The sequence below is a fragment of the Cupressus sempervirens genome, chromosome 5 (genome assembly GCF_028749045.1).
Source record: "Cupressus sempervirens isolate cs-2001-9-10 chromosome 5, ASM2874904v1, whole genome shotgun sequence".
NCBI classification, from domain to species: Eukaryota; Viridiplantae; Streptophyta; class Pinopsida; order Cupressales; family Cupressaceae; genus Cupressus; species Cupressus sempervirens.
Window position 1 is genome coordinate 418,852,930 of NC_143122.1, and position 27,643 is coordinate 418,880,572.

General features: G+C 36.3%; 1 protein-coding gene across 1 annotated transcript in view; it reads left to right on the plus strand.

Moving 5' to 3' along the window:
* Positions 1–2,424: 2,424 nt before the first annotated feature.
* ATLIG4 (DNA ligase IV) overlaps positions 2,425–27,643 on the plus strand; it is a 247,221-nt gene continuing 222,002 nt past the window's right edge. The window contains exons 1-2 of the mRNA XM_089830934.1: positions 2,425–2,937; positions 16,134–16,225. Coding sequence (XP_089687060.1) covers positions 2,602–2,937; positions 16,134–16,225 — 428 coding nt within the window. The 5' untranslated portion in view covers positions 2,425–2,601. The remainder of the gene's footprint in view (positions 2,938–16,133; positions 16,226–27,643) is intronic.

The window sequence follows — 27,643 nt, forward strand, 5'->3', positions numbered from 1 at the left end:
TAGAAGTTGTCGCATTGGTTCAAATGCTAAGTTATTTGAAGAAAAACCAAGGTTTGGACGAACATCATTGGCCCAAGCTTGTCATGGATGAAAAATTTGTTAGGTGAAAAGGCACATGGATGAAGCAAAATGACAAGTGGATGTGAAAATGGGATGTTAACATCCATACTTGTCTGGATAGTAATAAGGAAATACAGAAGTATGTCATGGAAAAATTTTGCAATATCATATGGACAATACACAAGGGGCGAAAAAAACCCTACTACACTAAATAATTTAATCCCACTTCTAGTCATGATGAAAAGACCTATATAAGGGAACCTATTAATTGGAGATCAAGAATGTTGATAGCGCAAATCAGAACTAGTTCACACCATGAGTTATAATTTTTGGATTTGATTGTGTGCAGTTTTTTACCATTAATGTTTTAGATCATACTACATGATCCATCATCAGGATGCTAGAGAACATGAAGAACAAAAAATTTGAGATGTGGAATGGGTAGATGATAGGTTCCAAAAGAAGAGTGCAAAGACATAATTTGTTTATTTTGTAATATGGGGGTGGTAAAGATGGAGCACCACTTTGTCAAGGAATGCCCGATATACAATGACATCAGATTGAGGTATGCAAAGTTATTAGAGAACAAAGACTTGAACTACTTATTTGAGGAGAATCAAGTGAAGAGAACAATGACTTTGATTAAAATTCAATGATTGATAGATAGATAGATAAAATTTTAACATCTGCGAGGCTAAAAACAACCAGTGGGACAACAAGACAACTTAAGCAGACTGAAGTAGCTCCGTTCATTTCTTGTGTAGGATGATGATGAGCCCACCCAATTGCTCAATGTACTCTTCGTTGAATAGGTTATGCCAAGAACTGTCACATATAGTATCCGCAAATTTATCTCTGTTGTCCTTGTAGGCCTCACATTCTAAAATAAAGTGTTGTTCAGTTTTTACTTTCCTAGAATTGCATAATCTACAAATTCTCTCTTCCCAAGCCTCCTTTGGCCTCTTCCAACGCTTGGTCTCACAAAAAAGTTGGTGAGAGTTGGTTCTCAACTGAGCAATAAGAATTTTAGCCCTTTAAGAAATGTTGGCTCCTATGTACGCTTTTTGGAGTTGATCACAAGTGGGGTTGAACTCATTTATATAAAATATTTTCTTCCTCCCGATCTCACTTCCCTAATTTCTCTTGTAGAATTTCTCCATAACAAAGACCTTTATTTCTTTATTATTTGTGGGGCACATATTGAATTGAATATTCCATTTACTCATCCATTTGATGTTTTGTTGCATCCATGTCCTTTTTCGCTTACATAGTGTATCACTAAAGAGAACTTTAGGTCATCTATCCTCTTCCATTTTTTCGATTCTTTTTAGATAGCTTAAAAGGCAAGCCATAACAAGTGCCTCGATAGGAGCAACCCCCATTTCACTTAGTATGATATCATATGGAACAATGCTTTTGATTTTAAACTTGCTTGTGATCATACGCTTTTGCATTCCTTCGATTTGTTTCCATTGTGCTATAGTAGTGTTGCTGGTCCATAATTCACACTCGTAAAGAACAACCGACAACACAAGAAGACCGAACAAGGTTTTGATAGTTTTCCAATCCCTCAACTCCACTTCACGACACTTGTTCTGAAGAGCATAAAAAGCCTTCCACCCACCTAATGTCCTTTTATGCCTACAACTAGACCAACTTAGTTTTTTGTTGAAATCGATGCCAAGGTATTTATACTCCACAACTTCTTCAAGAACACTTCCGTTGTAATAAAGCTCATGTTGATGCTGTTTTTTATTATTAGAGAAAATCATAACCTTAGTCTTGCTGATATTGACTTGCATCCCCACCATTCTGCAAAAGCTCTCAAGAGAAGATAGACGATCTTTCAAACCACAGGCAAATTTGGCAATCAAAATGAGATTGTCCGCATATAGGAGCAACTTTATAACAAATTCACTTAGCTAAATGCCTTCACCCTTTTGCATGTTTAACCACTCTTCTAGTTTGTCAATATATAAACCAAACAAAGTAGGAGATAAAGGGCAACCCTGTTTGACCCTGATATCGCTCCTAAAACATTCTGAAATGCCATTTGAAGTTTTGATTTTGACTTTCACCTCTTTGTACATCCTATGAACAATAGCTTTGAGATGCATAGGAATTCCCAGTTCTGTCATCTTGAGCCAAAACTTGTCTCTAGGGACAGTGTCAAAAGTCTTTTTAAAGTCAACAAAACAACAAAATGAAGAGACAAGTTAAACAAAAGTCTATAGCTAAATTAGTTTCTCGCTTACCTTGGAAGGTTTCTTGCCTTAGAGGGTTTCTAGTGTGGGTCCCATAGACTACCTTAACCTTGTGGATATTATTAAAATCTTCCATTTCATTTCATTCCTTTCATTCCATTCTATGCTTAGTTCAAAGCCGTGAACCCATGAAAGAGACACACTCGAGGTTTTTTAAAATTTAAATGGTACACACCTTAAAGCTACGGAATACTATTTTCTTGAATGACTGGTGATTTGTCGGAAAATTCTCCTGCAATTTAGCCACAGAAGAACCAGCAGCTCTCGGAAGGCCGAAATGACAGATTCAACGGTAAATTTCAGCACGCTGTGCGAGATGCTGGAGGCAATCGCGCGAAGTAAAAAGGGTACGATGAAACGAAAGCATGTGCGGACGTTCCTGGAGCATGTTTACAAGGGCGGTGAGTATTTCAGCGCAATTCGGCTTATTTTGCCTCAGTTGGACAGAGAGCGGAGCGCATATAAGCTCAAGGAAGCTCAACTTGCGAAATGTTTGACGGAGGCTCTTGGCCTCTCCAAGGACTCTCCCGACGCTCACAAGCTCATCAATTGGCGGAAAGGCGGAGCCAAAGCTGGCGCCAACGCGGGCAATTTTCCCATGATTTCAGCCGAGGTGTGAATTGTTAGGGAAAGTTTTAAAAAACGCATTTTTTTCACTTCCTGGAGGGAACGTAAGGCGAATGTTTGCTCTTTGGATGCTTTCATATTTTCAATTGAGTTACATAGCCATCAAAACCTTTGGGTGATTTTGACGTATAGATCTTCCAGTCTTGGTAGTCCGGGAAAATTTTAAATTTGGAGACAATTTCTTAGTAAAACCGTTGTAATATTTATATATATATTTTTGAAGAATCTGACAGGCTTATGTACATATTATAGGAAGTTTTAGGGAATACTATCTGTAAATTTATACTGCTTAATGTATTTCGTTTTTAATAAATTTGTTCAAATTTACAAAAAATAGGCCACAAGAAATTCTTCGGGGTATATTTTCCCGAATTGCTCTATTCTTGTGTTATTAGAGCTATGAATGGGAGGTGCTCTTTAATTCACCAACATGACATAATCTCTTCAATTAAGACGAGAGCCATACCTTTTCGGTTTCACGTTTCCGTGGGGTTGTGCGGTGCAGCGGCCTTACTCCTCGAAAGTGATCATCCCAGCAAAGACATAATTGTAACATTATGTTCTCTGTTCCATTCTTTCTTCTATTGCTTTAGTATCAGGTTCGGTCTTGAGGACAGTAGTATTTAAAGTTGTTTTTTCTTTCACCACTGGCCCCTGGGATTAAAACTTGGTCCCTTTAGAATGGCTAAAACTGGACTATACATAGATTAAAAATTAGGCTTTTTTTTGTATGGCTTGCAAATACTCGAGTCAACATGTGGGGTGAGTAACTCAAAAGCTCCCCAGCAAGTTTTTGAAAAGCTCGGGATGATATTTTCATGTAAGACTCGATGAGCCCCATTTATGTCTTTTTATTTTATAATCTTATGCTGGTCTGGTCTCTGTTTCACTGTTTAAAGCCTATGAACGATGTGGTTTTATACCGTTTTGCTAAATCATGATGTAAACTATCTGATTATATTTGATGTCCTTTTTGACAAAAACTATAATATTTATGAATGCAATATAAATATATTCTCACGAATGATTGTGTTACTTGTTTGTATTTTAAATATTAATGAATTTGCATGAATCGTACTGACCGTTTTGATGCATCCAATTGAATAAGTCTTGGGGTACTGTGATGGAATAAATTCTTCATTAAGATGTGGCAGGTATTTTGAAAAAGCCAATAGGCAGCAAGGGAAGAATAAGGCGGCATGGTTATGAGCAATAGATTGCTTCTACATAAGATTCTTTCGAAATAGTTGGAAGACGTATATCTTCCTAACTACTACCATGCTTGATAGTACAGAGAAAATTTAGGAGAAGATATGGTGTGAAGTTATGAATGAGACATAGTCCACCTTGTTCCACTTCTATAGCATGTGTGTGTTAAAATACCCTTATTCCAAGCAATCATAGATGTAACAAGGGATGCTTGTTTGAAGAAGTCAGTGAGGAAGAAGAAAGACCCACAAATAGTTCATGTATTGGGTGAACTAGTAGATATAATGGTAAGAAAAGTAATTGCATCTAAGTATGCTGATCCTGGTAGGCCGTTAGTGGGAGTAACTATCAATGATACCTTAGTCAAGAATACCCTAATTGATTTGGGAGCTTTCATCAATGTTATGTCTAAAGATATAATTGAACAACATAACCTTACCAACTTGAGGCCGACTTCTACTATCCTACAGTTAGCTGACAGTTCTACTGTCAAAGCAAATGGAATTATTGAGGATCTTGTAGTCACTTTGCACTCATGGGAGTACCCTGCTGAGTTCATGATTGTATCTCCTAAATCTACTTTGGGAGGATATCCTATCATCCTAGGGAAACCATGGGTAGCAACAACAGATGCTTGCATAGAATGCAGGTTAGCAGATATGATCATCTCCCATAGAGATAACACTAAAATGCTAGTATTATACCGTCTAGCTCAACCACATGGGGAGCTTGATCAGCTGGCCAGATTTAGGAGAGGAACAAGAAGATGAAGTCTATTCTTTGCAAACCCTAATGATGATCAATAGAAGTCCTTTCATGCAAATTCAAGGTGATGATCAAGTTCTGTCTCAGATTATGCAGAGTGATTATGAATTGGAGGAAGTAGCAAACACTTCTTTGGCTTGTTCATCATGTCCATTGCAGACATTACTGCCAATGTCTGCTTTGTCAACTTATCCTACAGCTTCACATTTGTTGCACACTTTGCTGCCTTATGAGATCAAAATGCCAAGTGCAAATGAAACATTTATGTTTGAACTTACCAAGCAAATAGAGGTATCACTAGGAAGCCTGAAAGATCCCCAACTGTCTAACAACTGAATTTCTAATTTTCGCTTGGTTTCTGGCAAAGTTTTTTTTTGCAATATTTAATTTTTTTGTATTTTCAAGGGTTTTATTATTATTATTTTGTTTTTTTGGAGAAGATGAATTGCAATGCTTGAATTTGATAAAATGATGGAAAAGAAATTAACAACAATATAAATCACATTAAGGGGAGTAAGTTTTGTCTTTTTTTATTAATAGATAATTTCAAACATGCCTGTACCAGGCTGTATAATTCTGATATATATAACAGCAGTGTGATTGGATTGTTTAATCTTGCAACTTCTGATTTTGTCCTATACTATCACTGGTTGGTTGGGAGTCCACGATTCTCTGATTTTTTATTAAGCCTGCTGCTGCTATTCTCAATGTCCTAGCTGGAGATGGACACAGAGTCTGCCTGGAGCTGTACAACCCAAGTAAAGATGCCTAAATTGTATGAGAACTGCGCCAAATTCTGATCGTTAAATCTGAAACTAAATTCTCTGATCTTGTGAAGTCTTCTCCAAAATAGATGCCAATTTAATACCCAAAATAAAATATGTCGATAAGAGGCCCAGATCTGCAATCATATAATATATCTGATCTCTGATTGTTGTAACCAACTTTAAGTGTAATTCTGCCTGCAATGAAGATCTATCATTCACAAATGGAAACCCTGTGTAGATTTCCTCCAATGACTATTCACTAAGGATTTTCATACTAAGAAAATCTGATTTGCTGATTTGCTGTTGGAAATTAACTTGCTTCTGTAGATATGAATCATAGAATGCCGAGAATGAGTCCGCAATGGTTATCTAACTTATCTTATTGCCTCAGAACCCTAATTCAATTTCAGAGTTGCTCTTCCCTTATTTTATTCTTCACCAAATGATCCGAATCATGAATTTGGACTACAATACTTGGTGTGAAACCTGCGGTATTGTGATTTAATTGAAAACAATAAAATTTGACAACAGATTTTGCAAGCCAAAAAGTGATCCATTCTGTTGGGAATTGGAGTTTATACAAAATCTGATGGACCCCAAGGGTCACCAGTGTATCCCTTGGAAATGAAAATGATGAGTCCACATGAAAATGAAAAGTCCACATACAATTTAATTACAAAATAAACTCTAAAGACTACCAAAACTATGAAATATTATATAAAGGAGATGTCATAACGTTCTATCCAAGCTTTTTGTCTAAACTGCAATGAATTGAATCAATGCCACAACATTGAGGACTGTCACTAGATTGCCAAGCGACAATGGTTATGAATCATACACAACACACAAATGAAGGAACTGATGCCTTTATGAAAAGAACCAGTGACACCAAAACCGATTACCATGATAAAGAAACCAAACCATTGATGAAACAACCTAAGAGATAGATGTTCATGGTGCCATGTCAGCACACGTGGTCATCAAATATGAAATCCTTTGAATGCAAATGGACAACAAGAGAGTAAGGTAAATCATTGCACAACCCGAAGATGCAAAGAATAGGAGTTAGAAATTTTTCGCAGTTTGAGCCCAGTTGAGACTTAGACAAAAATCACCACAAGAATATGAAGCTATTGAACCAGGTCCAAAAATGAACAAAGAGCAAAATTGTAGTTCATTATTACAAATATCTTTCAGAGAAGCTCACGAAAATCATCAGAGGTATAATTCCCTTGAAGCTACATGAACTTCAACACTTCCTCTTAGAAAGAGAGATTATTCATAAGTCATAGCATGACCAGCATAAGGAGCCGCAATACAAAATATTAATAGAAGTGATGACGCTTCCAGGATGAGCCTTATCAATAACATTCCAAAATATATGAAACATTTCACGAGTCGTTTCTTCACAATCAATGGTTAACATAATGTTTTCAAATCTGAATTTTGCAAATATTTCAAGTAGTTGATCTTCTTATCATAATGACTTTTGATATCATCCAATCTCTTGAAGCTTGCTACCATAATTTGGAGTAGCTCTTCCATATTATGGTGGTCATAAGGTTCATTAGGAGTTGTCATCCTCATAACTTTGGTGATGCACTAGATAACTACAAGTCTCATCTCTTAATGTGGATGTCTCAATGATTTAATATTATCCAAGGATTGCAATAATCGAGTAATAGCTATATGTGTTAATTTAGAAGACACTTGGTCAATTTGGCTCAAATAATTCTCCACTTCCCCCAAGGTGTTGAGAAGAGTTTGTTTGGGCTGATATATATCGTCTAGCTTCCCACCTACATTGAAATTTCCCATAAACCAAATTTCATCATCTAGTAAAGATACCATGATTACAAATCTCTGTTATACCAAATCTGCTATAACCCAATAGATTGGGAAGACATTTAGCTCTAATACCTCTAAAAGATTCCCAACCGTTTAACCACACAATTTCTGATTTTTGCATGGTTTCTTATTGAGTTTTTTTTTGGCAATACATTTTTTTGTATTTTCAAGGGTTTTTTTGAATTTTTTTTGTTATATTTGGAAAAAAATGAATGGCAATGCTTGAAATTTGATAAAATAATGGAAATGAAATTAACAAGAATATAAATAACACTAAAGGGATGAAATTCTGATGTTATTTTATATTTAGATAATTTTTAATAGACTCATCCAGGCCGTACAGTTTTGATGTATATAACAACGACGTAATTGTATTGTTTAATCTTGCAACTTTTGATTTTGTTCTATGGGTCCATGGCTCTCCTCACATTTTCTCTTTCATGAGCTCTACTTGCGATGGCTTCACATTCTGGTTCCACGCATAAGCTCTCCTCTTTGCGTTGGCCGTGTGTGTTTGTGTTTGCGTTTTCTCGTGTTTGTTCTTTTTTATTCTTGTTTGCTTGTCCGTTCTCAGCATTATCGCTCTTATTGAGTGTTGCTTTCATCACGTGATCTCTTCTTCGGGATGTCCTCTCCTCCATGCTCTGCAGTTTTTTATTCTTCGGCCCTCTACCTCTCCTTCGCTAGGCTTGTTGTCTTCGCTTTCCGTTTCTCTTCGCCCCACTTCCCTTCTTGCGTTATCTTTCTTCCTTCCTCTCGCGCTTGCCTTTTCTGCATCCTGTCCTCATCCTTTCTCCCCCCACACCTTTATTTCCTTTATTTGTTTTCTTTGGCCTTCTTGGTCTGCTTCATTACCCCTTGTCCTTCCCTCGCATGGTTTCTGTCATTTCCTTCTGCTGTTGTTGTCCTTCGTGTGTTAGTTTTGGTCGTGCATCTTGCTGATGCTACCTATTGTCTCTTCCTAGCTGGTCCTATGGGGAGCTGCCCATGGAGTCTGCTGTTGATGGCCCCCTCCTTTGATCCTGCTTGCTTGACACTTCTCTAGACATATAAGAGGAAACATTTTGTAGATGCATCTTTACAGGATTTGCTGATTCACATGTCAAAATTGGCAACTTGAAGGTTTCAATGACTGAACTTATAGGAAGAGTTTTGATTTTAGTTTCTGAAAACTCAGAACTTCGCACCATTATAATGATAACATTGAACAGGCTAGCACCAAGCGTTTTAACATCTTGGAGCTCAAAGCAATGCATTTTGAATTGGCTTCTTTACAGGGTAGCCTCAAATGCGAAATAGAGAAACATCTTAATTCCTGGGCCTCCGTTTGTGGTAATACTAATAATAATAGTGGTCCTCCATTGGCAGTTATTAAGGCTCTTGTGCAGTCCAAAATCTTTGAAAAATGCACTGGGAGGTTCAAAAAGCTCAACCTTAAGAGTCTATGATCTTCCACAGTTATAGCAGGACCCTTTGGTGGCTGCTGCTTTTTTGGGGGACTATTTGGGCCGCAGTGGGCTTATCCTTGATTGTGCTTCAGTCCTTCAGTTCAAATTTGTTGCTAATCACCTTTGCGCTCTCAAGGAAAGGGGTCATTTTTTTCCACTGCTCTCCAAGGTGTTCCTTAGCAAGGATTTGTGTTAAAGTAGGAGGATCGCTGCAAATGTGTATGAAATGACAATTCAATATGGATACTCGATATTGATTTGTAATTCTGAATCTGATAATTGTAGTCACCGAACACCTAAGGGCAGAACATATATTGATTTCGATGTCTTTCCTTAGAATCAGATCTGCATTATAATGAGATCTAGACATATCCATGAGTGACAGACATGCATGTTCATGGGTATGTCTCATGAAATGGTACCCCTTCATGCCCGATCTCTAATCAGGTTTCAACCGTTAACGACTACAAATGATTTCTTTAATAATAGTATTTTAGGTATATATATGTATATTATATCTCACATTATATATATCTTCAATATAGAATTTATCCGACTAAAGCTACAAAACATCAACACTCCCTCTTAGCTATGGAGGATAAAGACAAGATATGATATTACCTCAACATAATATAAAAAATGGCATGTTTAACAATATCCTTGATCAGAAGATATTCACCATCATATATCGTCTCATGATATCAAGAGTAATGGCCTCAAAATATCAAGTCACATGATATTCACCAAGTACTCTGAGTAATGGCTTCCTGAACGTCAAGATGTGTGACATTCACCAAGTACTTTGATTAATGGCTTTTTGAACATCAAGTCACATGATATCCACCAAGTACTTCGAGTGATTGTCTCCTGAACATTAAGTTGCATGACATTCACCTAATACTCAAAATTTTCATAAGGTGTGTGCACATGTATCCTCAATAATTCTTACCATATGAGCATTCATAGTCTGTTTAAGGAACTTAATCCACCATGCAAGATGTAACCTATCATGATCTACTTAGACATCATAAGATATCCATCATAATAGAAGATTAAGCTATTGTAAGATTGTCACCTTCCAATAACTTTAACAAATACAAGTGATAATCATTTGGAAGTCGTCACTTCCTCATGATGTACACAGGGGGCAGTCCCATTAAAATTATGTAATCACACTAATGGATTTTCATACTCCCTTTGAATATCAATCTTCTAAGCTCCTCATCCAATGTTGCCTTTGATGAAGTGTCAGAGTCCCTTTGATTTTGATATCAATCTTCCTTTTCCTACAAGAACATCCCCAGAGAGAAAAAGATCAAGACAAATAGCTCTTATAGTACATATAGAAATACAAATAAGAGAGAGATTACAATGAGTAGATATATGTAATACTTAAGGATACTAAATACTTATCTGTACATCAACATCCTTGATTGTCCTCGTCATTACTGATGTGTTCATCTTATGACTTTATCTAAACTGATGCCCCTATTAGATGTATTATTAGCAGTAAGGTATTCCAATTCTCCTCCCTCTACCACGATAGTATTTCTCCTCTTTGTACTCGGGTTGTGTGGTTTTATACCCACTTCTTGAATCAAGATGACTTTGGTAATGAATCACACTAACAACATTACTTTTCCCCATTATGCTATGTATGATATTAACGACAAAGAACTTCACTATGCTAATATATACGTGAAAACTGCATATGTGGCCCACTGGTTTGTACGGACCTGGGCATGATTACCCACTGGCCATATCCCTATGGGTGATTTCTTCAAACTTGTCATGCTGGTGTATAGGTTACCACAACATTTCCTTGACTTTTCAATACTTCCTTTCTTATGTCACATTGTTGACTTTTTTTATTATTTTCTTTTTGTTTTGCCCCAATCTGGTTGGTAGGGTTATATTTGTTTGCCCTCATTTTATTGCGCTCTTTTTCTTATTTCCCATTCGATCCATGGGTCTCGCCTTTTCTTGTTTCCCATTGGTGAATTCCATGTTTGCTATTGCTGTTTTTGTTATTGTGAATGGAGTCCCTTATCATTGGATATGCTGTATATCGCAACGTAAGATTATCAAATATAAATATTGAGATTTGACTACTTCTACTAATGCAGATGTATTGGTCTTCAAATATGGTCAACATCATTATGATGTTTTGCCTTGTAACCTTTTATTTCATCGAGCTTTTCACACGCATTGTCTTCTACATCCGATTTCTTCCTTCTTTAATCACAACTTGCAAAATGAATCTTTTAACCAATGTTTTATCAATATAGTGGTCATTGCCAATCATAGTCTTTGTTCGTTTAGATTTGGCGGATAACATATGCATGATATGCCACTTTTAGCGCCTTGACCATTTTGTTCATTTTGAATCACCGTCATCTTGGCTAGGTTCGTTGCCCACCCCTTCAGGCTCGCGACTATCTTTGATTTGATTTGATTTGGTTTCTCCATTGGCTTCAGGGCTTTGCGGACTCCTTGAGGGTCGTCACAAATACTCTTACTTGGCTTATTGCTCTTTTGCGACGATTGCGGGGTCTGGCCCAGCTGGTTGGGCTTGTTGTTTGTTCGCCCAAGCCTTTGCTCTTCTTGGTTCGATTGGGATTGCGATTGATCCCTTCCCCCCCTTCCAGTTCTCCTTGGATACCCCCGCTCACCCCCTCCTGTCTCGGCAGGAGTTGAATAAGCACGTCCGGATCGACATCTATAGACAATATATCATCACAATGTGGAGTAATCCCCTTTGGGAGGTTTCCATTCGAGGATGGCCTTCTACTCTGCTAGACTTGTGCCATTCGCATCTCCTTGGGTTCCTTTAGGGTGGGCTCGCATCAGGTATGCATCCATACTGACCATCAAATTGACAGAGGAGATAGGATTTGCTGCCTTTGCCCTCTTGGGGAGGTGGATTCAGAGACCCATTTTGTTTTTCATTTCCCCATCAACTATGAGATCAGGGGGAGGTTATCTGTTTGTTCAGAGGGAGTATGAGCCCATCCTGGAGAAGGCCACACAACTTTGTGATTGACTCTTGAGCTTCAGTTCCCACTGAGATAGAGATAGACTCTAGATCAACTTATCACCTCCTCTCTTGGGTCTCCTGCCCAGGGGACAAAGAGGTCTCTTGGGTCTCCTGCCTAGGGGACAAAGAGGTCTCTTGGCTATTCTTTAGAATACACCAGATTTGTGAGACCTCACAGAGGGTACACTCGACATCATCATCCTCTTTTTAGCTGCTCCTTTAGGCGACCTAGGGTTCACCCATGCCTTGGGCCACACGCTGGTTCTGGACTACTTCTCACCTTTGAGGTCTTAGGGTTTTCTTGTTCTTTCTTTTTGCTTTCCTATTTTGTTCTTTCCACGAACACTGTTTGGTGCTCCTATCGTTGACTGCGGCCTTGTATGCGTTTCAGTCCCTTAGACTCGTTTCTTGTCTCTTGTTGTACATTAATATATTTATCTTATCTTATATTATCCGAGATTCCAATTAGTGACGATTGTCTTTAAGAATTTCAGTTTAATAGTTTTCAACAAGTTGGTTGAATGAAAGATGGAATTCTTAATAGGTTTAGAAAAGCTTGTACTTCAATAATTTTGGACAAGTTGATTTAAAGTATTTTTTATCACAATTTATTGCTGTTACTAACCTTAATTGTTTATGTTTTGGATATCTTAGGTGACTTGATGGCTACATGTTGAGCATCAATGTTATCGATCTTTAAGTGCAATACAAGCATATCATGTAAAAAACTATGTTATCCCAAGTTTCTAGGATAGGGGGAAGGGAAACGGGTTCCCACAATGTTTTCCCCTAGAATAGGGGATGGCATGGGATGACCATATATATGTAGATACATATATATATATATATATATATATATATATATATATATATATATATATATATATATATATATATATATATATATATATATATATATATAGGGAAATCTGAAATCAAATATCTTCATGACTTATATATATCTTCAAATATATTGTAGCATTCATTAAAGCAATATAATAACATGTATAAATTTAAAATCAATGACCATTCATTGAATCAGCATAGAACATAGCATCAAATGAATTCAATTGAATCATTATAGAATAAGAATATAGGATAGCATCAAATGAATCAAATGAGACCTCAAATTTCTATTATAGTTCATTGAAACAATGAGAAGTGTCATATCATATATCAAAGTGTGCAAAGGTTGCAAGTTTCGATAAAATGAAAAGTTAAGGACTTAACATATCATATCATATGTCAAGATTCAATTGCAATTGCATCAATGTATCATATAATGTTAGAAGACTCAAAGTCTTAAACTTAAAAGCCAAAATGAAAACAAAGATAGTCTTTTGCTTCCGCTAAGATTTGGTCTGAGAATACTAAGTACTGCTCAGATTTACACTCTCAATCTGCAGATTTTCACTAAAGACTTCTAGGATTCACAGATGACTCTTTTTACATTCTAACAGCAGTAAGAGAAAATGATTATCAACTCCGGCAAAACTCTGTTCACTTGGGCTAAGGTATACACAATTGCAGGCAATACATGATTTTATTTTCTAGGTCATATGCTTAAGATTTGATAATAGTAATAACATATTTTTTTATTTAGGGGCCTTGAGATGTGGGGCCCACACAAGGTTAATTTATTATCTTACACTTTGCCTCCGCAGGATGGTCAAGGGATGGCTTTGCTGCCCCCAGCCATTCTGTGGATATCTGTTGACTGTACCCAAGTTTCCTGGATGGTTTCCAAAAGTGCATTTATGGCGGAAATGCATTTATGGGCAACATTGGTTCGAAATGATCTTCTAGAGAGGTTGAACTATCTTATAAAATCATGTGTATCTATTGTGTGTAATGCAGGATTGAGTAACAACTGCTTCAATTGATAGTTAGAGATGTCTATTGAATATTCAGTAATTGCACAAGTTGGCAGATTTTTTTTTTGACCTATTGCCTATTATTGCTATATATTTCAAGATACGTGGATTGTGAATATATATTTTATTCATTTCTATGACATTTGACAATGGATTATGGATATAATTAAATTTAAATATAAATTTTTTTGACTCTCTTGTTGACTCTATTGTTGTGTTTTAAGAATTCAGGGCCCGTTTGGTTGCTGGAATACAATTTGAGAGTTGGCATTCGGAATCCTAGATTTGGGATTTTGGAAGTTAAAATCTAGATTATGGTTTTGAGAATTTGATTTGGGACCGTTTGGTTCAAATCCAACAAAATTTGATATTCTGAATTTCTTACTCATGACATGTTTGGTTGAAACCCAAAAAAATCTGAACAGTTCAAACATCCAAGATAGTATTTCTGAAAAGATAAAGGCCCTTTGTCATAGAGTGAAAACCAATAATACTCAGGCAGGAGATCATCCTTCCACTCCTCCGATCATTCCATCCCCTGCAAAAACTCCTAAAACCAAAGCAACAGTCCACTGGAAGGAATTCAAGCTTTCTCACCATCAGGTGTTCAGGTAAATCTCGCCATACTGTTTGCTTCCAATTTCTGAAAGAACCCTTTTTTGCAGCTACAATCGATCATCCCAATTAGAAATGAGCATAGATTTATACTAACCCTCTATAATTGTGCGGGGAGAAAGAAATGAAGACCTTTCCATACCAACGAATACTCCAAAATAGCATCTCTCCATGCATCGATTGTCATAACACTTCTGAGTACTTGGTAGCTGCACAGTTGACAGTAAAATTGGCAGGAAAGCACATGAAACTGCCATTTGGCTATAAATGTAAATGATTGCTACTTGCTTTCAAAATTGATGTGACCATTGAGGCCTCAGAAATTCATTAAATAATCAACAAATTTTTGCGTTGCCTGCATAGTTTTTCAATTTCACTGAGCAGTTGAAGAATGCATTTTAGAGCTCTGTACACGGTCTTTGGGATGCTCAACTTCCACTCGAAACAACAATCCATGAAAAGGCGAAACAAAGTAATTTTAATAATGATATCGAGAGAACAGGAAATCGCTTCAGATGAAAGGAAAAAAAACCCAGTCACCTGCAATGAAGATTGACAACCAGTATGAAGCCCTTCTCCGTGATCGACCCAAGATCGAACCCTGACCTTCTCGAGATGGAAAGTGGACTTCAATTTTTTTTGATTTCAATTAATATCCAATACTCATTTTTTGTCAAATTGGAATTAGAGTGGGAATTGGAGCAATTCCACGTATTTAGATGGAATACCAAATCATGGATGTAAGGATAAATGGGGATACTAAATTCTAAATTTTTCCAATTCCAATTCCTATTTTACGCACCCAAACAGTATTACAAATGCCAATTCTTATTCAAATCGACAAACCAAACGGGCCCTCAATGAACTATATGTCAGTATGATGAATGCCTAAAAAGGACTATCATGTCAAGTTAGGTTTTAGAGGAGCAATTTCAGATTTTGTAGGGGAGAAAAGTGGCACTATAACAAACAAGGGGCATTTAAGGTTGCGCTTTTCAACTTTTTTGCAACCTTTACAAATATTTTAGCTTTCTATGCTTTGAGACCTTAAGTTTTTAGTTATGGACTTAGGAATTTAGGTTGGTTCTTTACTTTCTTGTTCATAAGATTAAAATGCATTTGTTTATAAATGTAAAGATCTTAAACAGAGAATGATGTATCAAAGCAAGCAACAGTAGGTGATAAGAAGTATTGCCTCAAAAGGGAGAGGTAACATGGTTAAAACATTATGATAAAACAGTCAAAAATTCTATAGATTCATTGGTCAAAGTTCAAATCTTCTGCTATCCTCCAATTCAAGGCTGATTAAACGTTGATATTGAGTATTGTTTCTAGAACTGGCGTACTATTCTTTTATTGGCATCAATGAGAGTAAACTTTTAACTTCACAGCTTGAAATTTTGACTTTCCTGAAGCTATTATTCTTTCATATTTGTGTATGGCTAAATTGGCTCAGTGTAGGAGGAGATGCAGAATATTACATTTTACTTCCCTTGTGAGAGGGGAATCAAAGGATGATTACATGTGAAAATACTGTTCTTCAAATTCTTGTCAATAGAGTTTGCATATCTGGACATTTTTAGCTTAAGCTAATCGAAGAAAATTTGTTGCTAATTCAGGTTTTGCATCAAAGGCAAAGAGTAATGTCTGGTGGCCTAAAGATTAAAGATGTAAATGAGCTTCTTGACCGATTGGCAGCAGTTGAAAGCAGGTGCATTGATGATCTGTCTTTTATCATACTATGTAACTAGTAATAACTAAACTGATGCTCCAGTTTTGGAGTCAGTGGAACTGATAATTGGATTTGTTATCATGATTGTATTATTTAAGCAGTTTTGCCATCTTCTATCTTCTTCAAGTGGGAACTTATAATGTGAGCTATGTTGATAGTTTCAAGTGTCTTATAACAAAGAACTGAAGGTTGATATACTTTACTGGCTATTTTCTCCCGAGCCTCATCTTTTTTGAATGAAACAATCTAGTAGTGAGAGCTTGCTATTTTTCAATCAATCCATAAAACAGAAATGTCAATATTTTTTCTAAAGCAGAATTCTGCCAAAATGTTTAGGATAAGAGCTCGTGAACTTGATTCTAAATGTTTAAAGTTCTTCCAACTATATATTGATTTAGAAGGAAAACAGTGAATGTGTATCACAGATTCCCATAAATTAATACACATTCATTATCTAGCAACATTTTCTTAATATTGAAAGGTTTATGCATATTCTGTGTCTGGCTTATGGTGATATGCATCTTAGAATATACAATAATATTAAAGGAATCAAAATTTTAAATGACATGAATTGACAAATCATCAATTTTTTTTTTTTTAAAGAATAACTTAGAAACTGTGATCAAGGATGAGGAAGCTCAGCAATCTCCTATATATGCACCTACGTATATATATACTTTTACCAAAATTGTGATTCATCACTAAAGCAGGATTAATAAAGTATTTTGCTAACTCTTGAATAAACAGATTACATTTCTTAGTTGAAAGAACAAACGGAATCTATTAAGTAGGCCATCCCAATGATTTTCGAAAACAGCACTTTCTATAAGCTGGTATGTGATACGATCACAACTAATTGACTAAAGCTACATGTCAATTATGGTTGAAGAGTCCTTATGCTAGCTAGGAATCATAAAGCAAAGGTGGTCATGAAGGCCACTTTTGATGATAAATTTACCAAGATGATGGTGGAGACTATGAATGTCAGTTTTCAAACTTCAGTTGATGATTTATTATATAATTTTCTTATACTACAAGTTGCTGATTTATTTTAATTTTAATATCTAGGTGCCAGAACCTTTACACAAGGTTGTAAAGTTTTTATGAATGGTTGATGGGGGAAAAACTGATATCTTTACTAGGCCATGGATGTTAAAACTAGAACCAGAAATGCAAACAATAAGCACTCCACAAAGAATTACCCTGGGGAAAACCCCCTTCTCATAGGGAAATAACCCAGCCCCAACAAAACCAAACTTTATTGAAGAAATCATAAGTGTTGCAATTACAGAATCCAAGTGATATGAATATCACTGATAATAATAGAGAAAGAAAATTATGAATTGAGAACAATCCTCAATCGATAGCTATCAGAAATCACAAGCTTTCAATCTTTAAGTCCGGATCGATCATGAAGAAAATCGTATACTTGTACTCAAGAAAGCATGAAACATATAATTACGAGTCCCAGAAGTTCTACCGCACACTGAATGTTCAGAGAGAGATATTTAGTACAAATGATACATTGTATATTTTTTTGCTCAATCAGTACTCAAGAATGAGACGTGGTGATCCATGGAAGATGACGGATCTGAGGTGGCATTTTGAATAACGTTTAGCAATGTTATTACCATTCAAGCGTTCACCGTTCAAGTTGGAATAATGACTCATCGTAGCTTATGGAGGAAACCTGAACATAAGACAAGTCAACAATAAAAATGCTGCCATAATGGATGAAGTTACATTATGTCCCATGGGAAAACATAAACGGTTGCCCTTTGAAAAAACTCCCAGCTCAATACTTCAGTTATCAAATGGAGCTTTCCCAGGGACCGATTGAAATCAAATGACCCAACATCATTGGGGAAGACTTTTCTCCAATAATATATAATTTGACACCTGTAGATAACTAAAGTAGTGCTGCAAATTGTGAAGCATAATCCTTGTCCAATAAGGTGTAGTATAAATAATTCAGATTAGCAATAGCACAATAAAAATAAATCCATAAAATTTAATATAATGCTAATAATTTTAACACTTCCTCTTTAGCAATTATGAAATTGTGTGACAAGACATGTAACCATTCACATGTTCAACACAATAGCCCAATGAAATCTTTTCGTAGGAAAATTGAGTAATTTCTTCATGACTAACAATCATGGAATCACTCAACATGAACATTTGTAAGACTTACAGCTAAGCCTATAGTCATAGACTCTCTCAACGTGATCTATCATGAAATCTCAAAACATGACCTCCAACTCTCATCGTGGAATCTCGCAACATGATGACATCATGGACTCTCAACATGATGCTCACTATAACATAGTGGAAGAGTTATCATAGCTGATCTTACAAAATTAATAGTTCAGACACAAACACGATCATAATAAGACTTACAAAAATAAGACTTGGTTCCATTTAAGTCTCAAGATTGACCATGCCTAGCTTATCTCTAAAATAAGAAAATTTCACCTTTGATAGAGGCTTGGTGAGAATATTAGCAATCCGTTCATCAGTGCTGATATAATTCAGCTCTACGACCTTTTGAAGTACCATGTCCCTTAAATAGTGATACTTAATTGTGATATGCTTAGACCTGTCATGAAAAACTGGATTTATAGAAATCTTTATGCAACTCTGATTATCACAGAAGTTTGTAGTAGATTCACAAGATATTCCAAATAATCCACTGAGAAGATTTCAAAGCTATAGAACTTCTTGGAATGCTGAACAAGCTGCCACATATTCTGCTTCAGCTGTACTTTGAGCCACAGAATTTTGCTTCCTGCTGCACCAAGAAATCATAGCTGACCCAAGATTGAAACAAAAGCCTAAGGCACTCTTCCTATCCACAATGCAACCAGCCCAATTAGAATCTGAGAACCCATGAAGTTGCAAATCATTACAACAAGAGAACCTCAACCTGAATTGTAAAGATCTCCTGACATATCTCAGAATATGTTTAGCTGCAATGTAGTCAAATTTTCGTGGCTTGCTCATAAACTGACTTAGAGTATTAACAGCATAGCATATATCAGGCCTTGTATTGACAAGATACATGAGAGAACCAATAATTTGCCTATAAGGATTGCAATCAATTAATTCTGAATCAACAACAATTTCTTGAAGTTTCTTCAGATTAGATTCCATAGAAGTCATACTTGACTTACAATCAAGCATACCAAACTTCTTAAGAATATCTAGAGCATATTTACCTTGACTAATAAAGATCTCATCAGATTTTTGCCAAATTTCTAATCCAAGGAAGTAGTGCATTAAACCAAGATCGTTCATCTCAAATTCAGTAATTAAATCTTTCTTGCATTTGCTAATCATTTCATCATCTCCAATAATAAAGAGATCATCAACATAAAGGACTAGAACTAGCATAAGATCCTTATACCTTTTGAGATAAATATTTGAATCAAATTCATATTTTATAATAATAAAACCCAAACTCAAGAGATAACCATCAATGCGCTCATACCATGCTCGTGGGGCTTGCTTAAGGCCATACAAAGCCTTTTTCAGCTTACATACACGAGTTTCTTTGTCATGGATGATAAATCCATTAGGCTGTTCTACATAAACTTCTTCATTAATTTCACCATTGAGAAATGCTGTTTTGACATCCATATGATGTAACTTCCACCTTTTAGCAGCAACTATAGCAATAATAGTTCTAATTGAGGTGTACCTTGCTACAGGAGCAAAAGTCTCATCATAATCTATTCCTTCCTTTTGACTGAAGCCTCTGGTTACAAATCTAGCTTTGAATTTGTCTACATTCCCATTGGAAACATGTTTAATCTTGAACAACCACTTAGAAGAGATGAGTGATTTATCTTTTGGGTGAGAAACAATCTCCCAAACATGATTTTTCAGAATAGACTCATTTTCTTCCAACATAGCATCCTTCCAAACCTGTTGACTGAATGCTGATTCAAAACAAGAGGGTTCAGTGTCAATGATATCACACATTAATGTAGTATAACTATCAAAAGTTTGAGGTCTTTTACTTTCATGAAAAGTTCCCTTAGGGGCTGAATAATTTTCAGCTTCTTGCATGATGTTGCTTGCCCACAATGGTCTCTATTTTACATTTATTTGAACACTAGGACCAGCTTCTGAAATAACTTGATTCTTAGGAAAAGGAGGGCAAAAAGGAGGAGAATCCTCCCTCTCAAAGAGACAGGGAGAAGAAGGAGCAGCAAGAGAAGGATCTTGAGAAAAGGTAGGAACATCCAAATCAATATCTAGAGGAGGATCAACAGATTTGCAATAATCATTCTTCAAATGAGACATCTCTGCTTAGCTCAATCATCTTTGCACCTGGAATATAGATCCTATAAGCTTTTGAAGATTCACTATAACCAACGAAGATTCCCTTCTTACTTGAAGGATCTAATTTAGATTTTTTTATCTTTGGGAACATGAACATAAATTGAAGAACCAAAAACTTTGAGATGACTTATATCAGGGTTGGAACCAGAGAATGCTTCTTCCGGAGTCATATTGTTTAGAACTTGGTGAGGACTCCTATTTTGAACATATAGTGCTGTCATGCAGGCCTCTGCCCAAAGAAAAATTTGCAAACATTGATCATGAAGCATGGCTTTTGCAGCCTCAACTATAGCCCTGTTTTTCCTTTCAACAACTCCGTTTGACTGAGGGTTGTAAGGAATGCAAAACTCTCTCTTAATTCCTGCTTCAATATAAAAAGGTTGAAAAGAACCTGAAATAAATTCACCTCCATTATTAGATTTAAGAGTCTTAATTTTTTTTGAAAGGCTTTCAACTAAGGCTTTAAATTCCTCAAACTGGATAGAACTTCATCAGATTCTTTGGATTTAAGAAAGTAAATCCATGTCTTGCGAGAAAAAATCATCAATTAAGGTGACATGATACCAAAAACCTCTTAAAGAAGCTGATGACATAAGCCCACATAAATCTGAATGAATCAGCTCTAACACGTGCTTAGCCCTACTTTCATTTGAATGAAAAGGACTCTTGAAAAACTTTCCCAGGGCACAACCTTTGCAATTACCATTATGAATAGAGCTGAGATTTGGAAGACCTACAACCAGATTACCCATTGAAGAAAGTGATTTGAAGTTGAGATGACCAAATCAACATGATTTAGAACTTGAACTTGATTGGCTGAAACCTTACAGAGACTTCCATGACGTTCTCCAATAATTTGAGCAGAACTGAAATCAAAATCTTTCTTCCAAGCAACGGCACTTCCCTTGGAGAAAGCAACATTAAAACCTTTATTCTCTAAGGTTGAAATGGAAATTAAATTCCTCTTGATTATAAGCACAAATAAAACATTATTGAGATGACGAGGGATACCGGATTTTAATTCGAAAGAATTGTTGCTAGCCCCTTTAACAGAATAAGATGCATCATCACCAATGATCACTTGAAGATGAGAATTGTTTTCAACCAGATTTGAAAGATGTTGCTTATATCTTGAGATGTGACGAGAAGCACCACTGTCTATCAACCAAGTACTGCAATCAGCTTGAACATGACTAGACAAGGCTGAGATAAGTACAAAACCTCTTGAATGATCACAAGAATCCTTGGAAGGAGATGAATCTTTCACATTAGAAATAGTCACTTTAGGAAGATTGAGTTTCACAGTGCAATGTAAATTTAGCAAAATGACCAAGCTTTTTACACCTAAAGCATTTAATTTTGGAGAAATCCCTTTTCCTTTGAAAATTAGAAGACGAGGAAGGATTTTTATCTTCAAAGCTTTTAAAATTTCTTTCTCTCCCTCTTTTACTTAAGTGTGAGAAGTAAGCACTTGATCCTCCACATTGTGAGATTTGCGAGAACTCCCTCTAGCCTCTAGCTGACATTCTTCTTGGATGCAATCTGATCTCAACCTATCAAAGGTTGGAAAATCACTTCTGCTACTAATGCCTTGAATGAACAATTTCCAAGAGTGCGAAATACCATTCATGGCAAGCATGACAAGTTCTTTGTCATTGACAATCTATCCAATGACACTTAACTAGTCCTTTAACTCAGAAATTTTCAAGAAGAATGAAACAATAGGGTCTCCTTTACTCATCTTGATGTGAAGAAGTTGCATGCAAAGCGCCAGAGCCTGGCTTGTGTTATTTATCTCATACACGCTATGAAGGGAATCAAACATCTCCTCTGCAAACTTCAGCTTAGAGATAGAAGGAATCAAATGATCTTTCATGGAGTCAATGATTATCCTTTTAGCTAAGATTTTATTCTTCTTCCAGGTTGCTTTCTCAATAGTGTCAGTAGGTTCTTGAACTTCAGATTCCACATAAGGAAGAATATCATTTTCCTCAAGAATCAGTAAAATTTTGGATTTCCAAGATATGAAATTTGATGCTCCTTCCAATCTATCTTCTATCTTTAGACCAGGCACCATGATGGAGATTAAAAGACAAGAGCAGAAGAAGTAAATTGGTTCAACCATGAAATCACCAACTTGGCTCTGATACTATGTTAAAATTAGAACCAAAAATACATACAATAAGCACTGCACAAAGAATTACCCTGGGAAAAACCCCCTTCTCAGAGGGAAACAACCCAATCCCAACAAAACCGAACTTTATTGAAGAAATCAAAAGTTTTGCAATTACCGAATCCAAGTGATATGAATATCACTGATAATAAGAGAGAGAAAATTATGAATTGAGAACAATCCTTGATCAATAGCTATCATAAATCACAAGTTTTCAATCTTTAAGTATTGATCGATCATGAAGAAAATTGTAAATAGGTACTCAAGAAACCATGAAACATATAATAATGATTCCCAAAAGTTCTATTGCACCTTGAATGTTTAGAGAGAGATATTTAATACAAATGATACATCGTACATAATTTTGACTCAATTAGTACTCAAGAATGAGATGCGGTGATCCGAGGAAGATGACGGATCTGAGGTGGCATCTTGAATAACGTTTACCAATGTTATTACTGTTCAAGTGTTCACTGTTCATGTAAAATTCCCAAGTTCACATCCGCTAATCTTTGTTTGCTAGAGGATGAATTTTCCTTTTTGTTGTTTTGTTTTGAAATATATTCTTTATTTTTATTTTTTCAGATTAAACAAATGATGCAAGAACATTAAAGCTGAAGCAAATCTTGAGAATACTTGAATTTATTGATTAAGCAAAGACAATATTTCTGATCAAATTCATAATCTAAGTTTTCATGAAATTATTAATAGAGAACCTAATTGCAGTATTCAATCGCACCACAAATGCAACAATGACGGCTCCCAACACTATGTCAACACCCTTCAAGTGCAAACGTAATTTCCTAGGCACCAGTCGATCAATGTTGAGCAGCCAATTCCGATCCTAGGAATAACTGGCAAGCAGAATGTTAGATGTCTGAAGACAATTGAATATTGCAAAGTACCCACGTGAATTTGCTAATGCGAATACTGTATCCTTGCTAGCCGTGTGCTGATGCTTGATTGATGGAGTTGTTTTGTGCTGACCAAATAGGAACCAATTATCTCACGTGTTCCAAAATTACAACTGCAACAGGCAATCCAACCACTCAAATATCCTCTCAATTCACCAAACGTAGTCTAATACAATTCTGCCTGGCACATATATTTCCAACAATTTGTTCAATCCCCACAGCCTTGACATCAAGCTAATGGGTATTGTCGTCGGTAAATATTGAGTAGCCGACGGGCCCCTTCAGGAAGGTTCTTCGGGATGGTATATGTACAACTTTGGATCATTGTTGTAATCATCGAAAGCATTATGTAATCTCTTTGGCATATATGCGAATAATAAAAGGAGTACTGCTGTTCTTGTTCATTGTTTGTATGCATTAATCTATTTACTCCATATGGTAAACAGGTATCTGAAACACAAGATTTCAGCAATGAAACAACAATCTTTGAATTCCTCAATTCCTAATCAATTGATTGCTAGTTTGCATCAATCGATTTCTTCAGAAGACCAATCTTCGTAGCCACAATGAATACAGTTGGAGAATTACAATAATTGTTTACTTCAGTGCAATTATCAATAATGAATTTCAGAAATTCTACAGAAAACCCTCAGGCAATGTAAAGAGCAAGAAAATATATATATAATTCAAGATATTTTTCTCCTTGAAATGAAGTCATATTTATAAGACTTTGTGCTACGTGGCTTCACTTTGACACTTCACTTAAACTTTGCTTTATAATATAAAGTCCAATTACTTTATAATATAAAGCACTATAATAAATCACCAATGCATTAAATAATCATTAAGTCTCAAAAGAATTGCAATAAATATGACTTCACCAAATCAATTCGCCCAGAGCCCAAAAGCAAAATGATAAGTGACCGACAAAGTTAGAAGTGCCTTGACCAAAATAGAAATTGGCTCAAAGTGACTAAAAATAGTAAGTCCAAAAATTGCAAATCCATATCAAAGACCCCCAAAACCAAACGTCAACTCACGAGGGTTGCGCTGATGAGTTGACAAATCCAAAACTCCAGGAACCTGCTAAATCGGGGACATTAAAGTTCAAGCTGGAATAATGATTCATCGTAGCTTATGGAGGACACCCGAACATAAGACAAGTCAACAATAAAAATGCTGCGAGAATGGATGACATTACATTATGTCCCATGGGGAAACATAAATAGTTGCCCTTTGGGAAAACTTCTAGCTCAATACTTCGGTTATCAAATAGAACTTTCTTAGGGCCCAATTGAAATCAAGTGATCTAACATTGTTGGGGAAGACTTTTCTCCAATAATATATAATTTGACACCTTTAGAGAACTAAAGTAGTGCTACAAACTGTAAACGCAAAATCCTTGTCCAATAAGGTGTTAGTATAAATACTTCACATTAGCAATAGCACAATATAGCACAATAAAAATAAACACATAAAATTTCATATGATGCTAATAATTTTAACAATGGATAGGGTGAAAGAGATGATTAAACACTTGTATGGGTCAAACAAGACAAAATTTAAACTCATATGGCACATAATTGATTGGAGGTGGAATTGACAATTCCACCAGCATATTCATGCTGCTGCCTACTTGAATCTTATGTTTTATTTCTTCAATACATTCAGAGCAGATGCAAATGTTCAAGTTTGTCTTTACACATGTATTCACAAATAAGTTGATGAGGTGTAATATTACGGAAGTAATTAGTAAAATATTTGCTTGTTATTAATAGTGATCAAGACATCAATTTATACAAGAGATTGAACGATGTTTCCTTGAGAAACAATAAAAAAGAATAGAAACATTCTATTCTAGAAACATAAAACTAAATATTAGAAACATTCTAATATTTACAGAAGATTACAATAGATAACCATTAGATACTAAACAGAGATAATAGAAACTATCTATTATCATAATACCCTCTCTTAATGGTTGATCTATCAAGAGCACGAAGTTGTCAAAAAGTGTAAAAGGCATATTCTGTCTACTCAAGGTGCTTCGCACTGTTAGTTGTGGGCTGCAAACCAAATTGCTTAGATAGGGCAGCTAAGTGCTTCTGACATTCAACCTTCATGTGCCCAAACTTGTGGCTATAGTTGCATTGAATGTTTTTCTTCCGGGAGCCGTTCCGATCTGGAGCAGAGGATGTCTATTGAGAAGATTGCGGATGGTACTTTGCTTTTGTAAACCCATTTGTAGTCGATGGGTTTCTCCCTTGGTGGAAGATCAAAAAGGACCCAGGTGTTATTCTTCAATAGGCTTTTGTTTTTCATTGTCTGGCCTGTTCCCACTCTGGAATTCCTTTAGCCTCGGAATATGTTTGAGGTTCAAACACACTATGAATGTTGGCCATGAGAGAAAAGTTAAGAAACTTTGTAGGTTTGCTCTTTTTTCGAGCAGTTCTTCCATCAATGAGCTCATCATCACGAAGATCAGCAAGAGTCTTAGCCCACCACTTAGGCCAGAGAGGAGAACGACTAACATTAGTATCAGGAGATGCTTGGTGATCAGGTTCCTCATGAGAAGAATTTGGATCAAACTCAGGTGAAGCATCAACAAATCGAGGTGATCTTGCAGGAAAAGCTGGAGGTGTTTGTATAGGGATCGCTGGTATAACTAGAGTGACAGGAGCTACTAGAGCCCTCCCATTAGGTGGACCTAATGGAAGCCTAATTCCCAAATCATGAGCTTTCATAGGTTGATTTGCTGGATCAGGAACAGGACAAACAGGTATGAATGGTCCTCGCTGCTCATCGAAGATTATATCATGACTGTACAGGAGACAAAATGTCTCAGTGTCGATCAAGTAGTAGGCTTTGTGAAGACTACTGCATCCAACAAGCATGAGTTTTTGACTTTTGGCATCCAACTTGGTGCGTGACGCATTAGTGATCCAAACAAAAGCAAGGGAGCCAAAAAATTTCAAGTGACTAAGTCTGGGCTTGCAACTTGACCAGGCCTCTTCTAGAGTTTTACCTTTGACCGCCACTATGGGTGACCGGTTCAAAAGATAAACTGCAATGTTGATTGCTTTTGCCCATAACTTCTTCGAAACATGTCTGTGTTTGAGCATGGATCGAGCCATCTCAGTGATTGTTCTGTTCCGTCGTTCGACTACACTGTTCTGTTGTGGTGTGTGGGGTGTGGTTAATTGGCGTTTGATGCCATGAGTATCCAAGAAGCTATAGAATTCATTAGAACAAAATTCTCCCCAATTGTCTAATCTAAGACTAATAATAAATTTCCCAGACTCTTTTTCAACTAAAGGTTTAAACTACTGAAATATAGGAAATGCATCTGATTTCTTTTTAAGAAAATACAACCACATTTTTGTACTGAAATCATCAACAAACAATAGAAAATACCTAGACCCAAGAGTAGGAGGAGTGGCTATAGGGCCGCAAATATTGGCATGAACAAGCTGAAGTACTTGAGAAGCTTGCCATGAATCACCACTAGTGAAAGGTATGCTAGCATGCATCACAAACTCCAAGTTGCTGAGTCTGAATTTCTGGCAATCCAAGCACAAGCTCATCCCGAGCAAGCTTAGAGATAATGCACATTTAAGTGCCCATATTGTTGATGCCAAAGTGTGCTAACCGAAGACTGCTGAGCAGCCATAGCTAAGTTCTGAGAATCACTAAAGTCAGTGAGTCGGAAAAGACCATGATCCTTAAGACTCACTGCAACAGTAGACTGAGTTGCTCGATCAATGATGGTACATTGATGTGAATCATCACAAACTCCAAGATGCTGAGTTTGAATTTCTGGCAATCCAAGGACAAGCTCAACTCGAGCTAGCTGAGAGATAATGCACATTTAAGTGCCCATATCGCTGATGCCAAAGTGTGCGAACAGAATACCACCAAGCAACCATAGCGAAGTCCCGAGAATTACCAGAATCAGTAATTTAG